The sequence below is a fragment of the Notothenia coriiceps genome, unplaced genomic scaffold (assembly GCF_000735185.1).
Source record: "Notothenia coriiceps isolate Sejong01 unplaced genomic scaffold, NC01 NC01_scaffold00038207, whole genome shotgun sequence".
In the NCBI taxonomy this organism is placed as follows: domain Eukaryota; kingdom Metazoa; phylum Chordata; class Actinopteri; order Perciformes; family Nototheniidae; genus Notothenia; species Notothenia coriiceps.
Window position 1 is genome coordinate 1 of NW_011370908.1, and position 8,243 is coordinate 8,243.

The 8,243-nt window shown below is 44.7% G+C and overlaps 1 protein-coding gene across 1 annotated transcript; it reads left to right on the plus strand.

Annotated features, from left to right (window-relative positions):
• Positions 1 to 2,290: 2,290 nt before the first annotated feature.
• Positions 2,291 to 5,421, plus strand: LOC104968069 (catalase-like). Its single transcript, XM_010797627.1, has 3 exons — positions 2,291 to 2,485; positions 2,813 to 2,971; positions 5,344 to 5,421. The coding sequence occupies exons 1-3, from the start codon at positions 2,375 to 2,377 to the stop codon at positions 5,419 to 5,421; spliced, it is 348 nt and encodes a 115-aa protein (XP_010795929.1). The 5' UTR covers positions 2,291 to 2,374.
• Positions 5,422 to 8,243: the final 2,822 nt, after the last annotated feature.

Here is an 8,243-nt window from a genome sequence, read left to right on the forward strand (position 1 = left end):
GACCCCCCCCCCAAAACGAAAACTCTTCGGTTCTCCACGAATTACACAAGTCACCCAAAGCAGCGTTAAATAAGCGGGAGGCGCCGAAAAGCGACTAATTTGCATCACTGAATTATGTTCTTAATTATAGCTTAAAAATATCAGAAAGGTAATACATGTTCATCCATGTCTCTAAGTTCAAGGCAGTGTCTATTCTAATAGATTCATTTTATATATAGATAAAACAAAAAAAGAAGGAAATATGCATTTTTCAGTCTAAAAATAGCATTTTCTGCCATTTTGCAGCAACATTACCTTAACAGATAATTGATTTGAAATAGTTGCATATTTTCTTACTGTGGCTCCAGCGCACCCTAAGCCTGTTTTCTGATAACTTGTGTACACTTCATAATGTGTAATACACAGCCGGCAGGCATGGATCTACATTCTAGGCTTACTGCCAGTTCCACATGGGCTGATAAAGTTTATAGCTGTATACTGAGAACTTCTATGTGATAAGCCATAGTTGAGTGCAAGTATAATCAATGGCATAGCTGAACTATCCATTAGAGCAGATACTAAGCACTGAACTGACAACTCTTTTCCCATAACTTTGTAAATGTAGGAGAGGAGATCTGTGTGGGTAAACCGAATTTGAATGAAGCCATAGCTGCTTTAGTCATTAGAGAGAGCATGTTGGATATACAGAAGAGAAGGAGACATATGTAATCATATTACATCTGCTAAGAGTGTAAGATACATGTGTGCAGCCAAACCAAAGAGGGGCAAGAGATGAGAGCAGTGGTAGTATAATTGATCTTCTGGCAAACACCAAAGATGGTATGCAATAATGAATGAGGGGAGAAGATGGGAGTTAGGGGGAATAGAAGGTGTGAAACGTGAAGGCTTGGTGTGTTACTCACTCTGAGCCCGCAGCCATGTCCAGGTATGAGGTGTCTGCTGTGTCCACCCCTACTGGAATGACTATGCTCATGACGTTCTCTGCTGATCAGTTCTTGTCCTACTGAGTCCACAGAATGGGAGTCCAAAACACTGAGGCATGCCAGCCACAGCAGTCATTGCAGACATCTAAGTGCATCCACAAGGCCTGAACAAAAAGACAAAAGAGACACAAAAGAATCAGTTTCTATTGCATAGAAAGCATTATTGCTGGCATAAATTGATGAGCAGATCATCAATGTGTAATTTCCTTCATACCACAAAAAGGCATTGTAAGCTGCATTATCTAGCAAACGTGAAATTACAAATCATAGTGAAAACGGGGTATTTCCAGCACGTCAATGCATTAGTCATACTTTCAAATGAAGAACGGTGTTTGACAGGGAATTGAATGGCAGGAATTTCCCCTCTTAAAAAAGGTATTGACTTATGAAAAGCGAGAGTATACAGTGTTGTAAGGTGAAGCCCGAGCTGCCGACGTTAACTGTGCTAAAGCGACCTCTACACACTATCTGCCAGGAATGAAGAAGACTGCACTGTAAGAAAGCTCCCACAAAGGGGAGCAAGAGAACACAGAGCAGCCAGCCGCCATGAAAGGAGGGAGGAAAAACGCAACAACACACAGAGGCCATTTTTCCCCCTTCAACTAAAGAGATCTGCTTCATTCTAAGCCCTAACACGCATTATTCCGAAATAAAATATACACAGAAAATCTTTAAAACCATGCACATTGTAATGATAGAGCAGCTTTCTTTTTACATATAATTTGTTAGACACTCTTATGCAAAGCGACTTACATACATTCAGTACTGTGGACAATCCCCACAGGAGCAATTTGGGGTGAAGTGTCTTGCCCAGGGATACTACGACATGCTGACTGCAGTTGGACTCGAACTAGCTACCCCCTAATTCGAAGTCCAGCACACTACCCACTGAGCCACAGCCGCCCTATTAACCTGTCATAACGTTTTGATCACTCTACTGTGGTAACAAGCTGGAGAAAAAAGAGAACAATAAAATCAATATGACCACAACAAGGCATTGAGTGTAGTAGGGCTCCATGTTTTACGAGTTTAAGAGAATGTGTTTATTGATAAATTGCACATTCCTGGGAAAGCCGTTAAATATTTATAAGGAGTATTGGACCCTGCCAGGCTCATTTTTATGTCAAAGATCTTTAACCTCTCCAATTATTGAATGATTAATTATTAAAGTAATAAGTGTTGTGTGCAAAAAGAAATGTTTGGGACCTACTTCAGATATCTAGTTTCAAATATTTCTACAATTTTGAAATGAGTTGATGTGTTGCCTACATGTGAACTACCTGTGTTGTTTTTGCCCTTCCAGCTTTATGGTACAGTCTTTTTCAGCTCACTGATTTTTTCTCACTCAGGTTTGGTCTCAAAAAGAATACCCTTTGATCCCTGTGGGCAAAATGGTCCTCAACAGGAATGCATTGAACTACTTTGCCGAGATAGAGCAGCTGGCCTTTGACCCCAGCAACATGCCGCCTGGCATCGAGGCGAGCCCCGACAAGATGCTGCAGGTAACACCACGACACAGTCTTTTCTTTATTCTTTTTTCAGTCAGATTTTAAAGAGACCGGGAGATGTTCTACTTAATTGTAGGAAATTTTTTTTATCTGCTGCCATTTTTAACCTTTAATAACCATTATCTCTGTGTTGCCATTTCAAAGGGCATGTTCTCAGTGTGGTTATTTGCTAAAACAAATGCATGGATGTTTTTCTCTGCACCAATGCGTGTAAATAAACAGCTGAAAACATGCTTAGTGAGAAAATTCTCATCGATAAAGAAACTTAAAGGAGTCTCACGGTGCTATGTCTTGTTTCTCTCCCATCATGCCGTTGTGTAGGGTCGTCTCTTCTCTTACCCAGATACACATCGACACCGGCTGGGAGCAAACTACCTGCAGCTCCCCGTCAACTGTCCTTTCAGGACCCGCGTGACCAACTACCAGCGCGATGGCCCCATGTGCATGTTTGACAACCAAGGTCTGTGTGTGTGTGTGTGTGTGTGTGTGTGTGTGTGTGTGTGTGTGTGTGTGTGTGTGTGTGTGTGTGTGTGTGTGTGTGTGTGTGTGTGTGTGTGTGTGTGTGTGTGTGTGTGTGTGTGTGTGTGTGTGTGTGTAATGAATCAGAAACAGGTTTATTACCAGGTAGGTTTACANNNNCGTCTGTCGAGAAGGAAATCATCCACCTTACAAACTTTCCCTGTTCGTCCCCCAATCAGCAGACGAACACCAAACACGCATCACAACTCCCCCAATTGTGTTCGAACACACACCGTAAGGAATCAACCTGTGTCCTAGGACCTGACTTCACCTTGTTGGGTCACCCTTCCCTGTTGGCCGGAATAGCCTCCTTTCGGATAAAGGCCTAGAATTTTGCGTTTCCCCGAAGATTCTTTATGTTTCTTCCCCTTCAGGCATCAAAGTACCATAATACAGGTTTGTCGGAAGGAACAACTTCTTTTAACAGGACCTATGTAGTCGAGGGGTAGGTACTTTAAGAGACGGACAAGATTCGGGTCGTTACCGGTGTTGCTAGTGGTTATTAAACATCCCACTTGGGGTAGTCAGACGGGACCGTTTGTGTGTATTTGTGTTCCCAGATACAGGCGCGATAATTATCCAGAGCCGACTGGCGACATTACAGACACTCCGGGGAGCGGTCGGACGACGATTTATTACGTTAAACCAATTAATCATGGACTTTATAAGTGTGCGAGTGAAATTGGCGTTGTAATCCCCTTTAGAAAACAACAAGTAAAGTAAGGTTTGGAAATAATAGGTCCAATGGGCTAACTCTGTAATAGGGAAAAGTCCCTCTGGACGAGTTCATCCAGGTGTCTTTGTATTTTTGTATTTGTCTTGTTGTTTTTCCTCGTAGTATGGTCGTCGTCTAGAGACCACAACCAAAAAAGTGTACACTTTATTGAAGGGGACTGTCGAATTGTACTATCTACCTTTATTTTCAAAGGCGACTCTCTTGTACACCAGCCGTCTCCTTAACCGATCCGGGTCGTTTCTTTCCGGGTCTACGAAACGCACATCTCTCGGTCCAGGAAACACACTACCCATAGACGCGGTTCATATCCTCTACGGGAGTTCTTTTGGAGTTTTTTATGTACTGTGTGTAGGTGGCGAAATTTTTGGACGGAGAAGGTAGATTGTAGGCTCGGGTATACGACTCGGAAAACCAACCCGGGGATCACACGTGTTGTCCGCCTCACACTGGAGGGTATTGGATAAACAGGGAGCCGTAGACAGGCGGAAGGGGTAATTAGGACCGAATAGTGAGTCTCGGGGGGCATAGTCCCCGTCCCCGGTGTGGACTCCGTGTATACGAGGGCAAGACCAAGGGGGTAGTCTGGTGGTTATAGTACCGAATTATAAGGGTAGGGTTACTAGAGCCGCTCCATATTCAGTAATCAGGTTGTTGTTCGAGAATGAACCCCTGTTTTCCCTGGTGCTGCAAGATAGCGACCGTGGATTACGTAAGGATATAACTACTGAAGTCGGAATGGTTGTAATAACAAAGTTAGACAATTAGTCGACTCCGGGGACATTTGTCCGCCTCCGGGACACGACGGTGCACCCAATCCACACCGACCTGAACCTAGTCCCCATCCTTTCAAACTCAGGTGACGTCAGTCGTACAGCATCATTGGGACCCGTTCTTGTGAAAGTGGGGGTTTACGAGGGGACACCCTTAACGGGTGTCAGACTTCATCCATTGCAGCGTAAACCGTATGTCTCACTAGATGTTGGTTTAATATATTTTCTTTGCGCTGCACTGCAGCTAGATAGTCAAGACTGACAAAAGACGGGTGGAAAAAAGAAAAACAAGTACAGTACAGCAGCATTCCTGAGTAAATCTGAGCAGCGCTGTGACTGCCTCTGCCTGCTCCTCCTACTTCCTCTAGAAGAGACGTCTTTCACCCTGCAGAAGCGCAGCCAAAGAAAAGAAAAAAAAATACCAGCCCCCCTTCCTGTGCCCATTCACCCCGCCCAGCCGGATTTCTCTCCCTCCTCTGTGCATTTCCTAAATAAACCTGAGACTGTATTGCAGCGCGAAAGGAAAGGGGAGTGTCACAGACGCAGTTCCTAATTACAAGGAGCCCAGGAGAGTCCATTTAAAGCCACCTTTGGCAAAATCCAAAGCTGTTATGAGAACACATAAGAAGCGAGGGGGTGAGGAAAATGGGGAACATGCACAGGGGAGGGCGAGTAAGAGAGGGACATGGAGAGACATGTCGCAAAAGTGGACAATAGTCAAACATGCCACAGGATGGAAGTGGTTTAGGTTGGCAGCATGTCTCTTTTCTATAAAACCGTTCACCTTTCATGCATTCATGCTCTGAGCATATTTCCTCGCACTGTAGGGAGCTTTAGAAATCATCCACAGCCCCTCCATTTCAGAGGGCAGCGGGGTGGGGGAGGTGTACATGGGGTCTGTCTGACAGTGACACTACACAGCCTAGACCCTGGATGGACTCTGGGTGGCGGAGTGGAGCACATAGCATAGCCCAGTCTCTCCTTCCCTCTCAGCACGGGGACACAGTCACGTCATTGTGTGGGGAATAACTATCCTTTTAAGACCGAACCGCACTAAAGGCAGAGAGGGAAAATCCACATAACCACACTCAAAAACCGTGCCGCTCAACACACTCAACAGCTGTCCTCTCTCCTCGGTTTATTACTGCCGCTCTGAATGTGTAAGTGTTTTCATTCTTGGTTTTAACAGTCAAGTCGCAGATTATGTTTTCCGATAAGAAGGAGGAGCAACAGAAAATGAGGGATTCCAACTGAATCCCACAGCCCCCCTTCTCCGAGCTGATGTGACTTCACACCGTCCTAGTAGCCGGCTGCAATGATTCAGCTCAAACATACAAACTCATAGAAATACAGTAATGTACACAGGATACATGACCCAAATGGAATGTGGGCCTGGCCCTCTTTTTCACGGTACCCACAGTGCCCTGTCCTTCATGAATCAGTGTGCCCATGGCTGCCTGCACTCCCTCTGCACTGGAAGCACTGAAGGTGAAGTCATACATCAATACAGCAGGGGATATGGATGTGAGCGTCCACCCAAGCTATTTTTGTGGCCACAAAAGGACCTGTGCAGTTGAGAGTGAAAGCCAATACTCGGCAGACTGTAAAGATCAGGCAATTTAGGAGTCAGATGATGAGAAGACAGCAGTGTTGCAGTGTCCTTTAACTAGGTAAAAGGAGAAGAGCCAGCTGTGCAGCAGGCAATTCAAAAAAAGAGTAACAACATTTAGGAGGTTTTAGCGGCTACATTACATGATCATTTCACTGAGCATGCAACTTAAAAGGTGAATCACAACAGGCTACCACGTGTTTTATCTGCATGTTTTTATATGTTTGTGATTTGAGAAGTAATACAACATCCAAAGGACAGTAAAAATGCACAACCAAATCCTCTGTGCTCAGCTCAAACAGCCAGGGGACTGGGGTGAGTTAAAGTCAGTCGGAACACAGGATCTGGCAGCAATGATGGGGCAGCCCTCCTGTAGTCGAAGTAATGTCTGTTCGGGAGAACCCCTGGGGCACGATCTCTACATCTCCCTCTCGCTTACAGAGTATCACAGCCGGGCTCTGTGTGGTCTAGAGTGAATTCCTTTAACATCTGCAAATGACATACGTATACGATATTACACTGTGATTGAACTTGTGAAGGCCGATATGATTGTCTCTTGATCTATTGTCGGAACACACACATATGCAGCTTTAATCTAATTACAGCATAGGGAGAATGTAATGTGCAGCTAAAATGTAAGCTGTACATGTGTGTAAGGAGAAAATAGGTTGAGGCAACTCAGGATCTTCATGGCAAGAGAACAGTAAGAACAACTCAGGCCCCATTACAACAATGTTCAAGGATCAATTTCACGCCTGGACCGCAGTGTCGTTACATCACCAACATTGATGGCACCAGAGTTTCCGTTAGAATTCTTTTTTTGCCGGTCAACATTTCTGTTTAAATCTTCCGGACAGAATGAGGAAAAGTGCCGGTCAAAGGTCTTCTTTGCTTTAAAACAAATTGATATGATTCGATATTAAACAAACTAATTAGGCCTATAATAGATTAACTACATTATTCAAAAGTGTACAGTAATTTATAATAACACGAGAATAATAAACGGAGCGCTCTCTCTCTCTCCTAACAGCCCGTCAGTATCAAGCAGCTCGCGGATCCACTAATGAGTGACCCGACAGTAAAAATAAATATATAACTAGTTTAGGTAGTTTGAGAGGTAATTAAAATAGCTAAGTGTGATTTTCTAACCTGAAGTGTGTGTTTTGTCCGCTCACCGCTGCATGTGATCATGCAGAGCTGCGTCTCGACTCGTCAGCAGCAGCTGATCTCTCTCTCCCGTCAGATTAGACTTCACTCGCATTTATGTCCATATCGATCAGATCCAGCTAGTTCTAGCTAATGATATGACTACCTGCTTATCAAGACACCTAAACAATAAGCGTCGCTATGCAACCGGGTGAGGCCGCAAAGTATAGTGCAGCATTATGCATTTGTTTACATGCCCACCGGTGGCATTACCAACAGATCAACGCACAATCAACCCATACATGACATCTCTTTCTCCATATTAAATGTTAGACATTAGAACTTAGTATTGTGCTAAGGGCAAATTATTTTTGACCGGACATTTTGACCGGAGAGATTTAGATTTGGCGGTCTTCAGCATATTTTACCGGTCAAAGTCCGGTAATTACCGGCTAACGGAAACTCTGGATGGCACATCTCTTTATTTTACCTTGTGCTACAACCCATGAATGCTATTGTAACACAGGAACAGGAAGGATGTTAGGGAGGTTTAGGGGAGCTGAAGGCACCTGTCGGGGAGGCAGCTTGCTAGTTTAAAGAAGGATCTGTTACAGCCCAGCTAGCAGCACAAAAACAGGTCACCTGAGCCCTGCTTCTCCTCCCAGCTGGGATACCACATGACTGGTTTGGGCCCCAGAGCCAGGCCGTTTGTTACTGGGTTGCTCAGGGTCTGGGTACCACACAAGTGAGCTCACTGGAGACCAGGCCACAGCCCCACAGCTTAACCCCATATGATGTGGTGTGGATCCACACACACACACACACACACACACACACACACACACACACACACACACACACACACACACACACACACACACACACACACACACACACACACACACACACATTTCAGGGATGAGAGTTTATTGTCTAGAGACTGGGAAGAGCACAATAACAAGGGGAGCAACT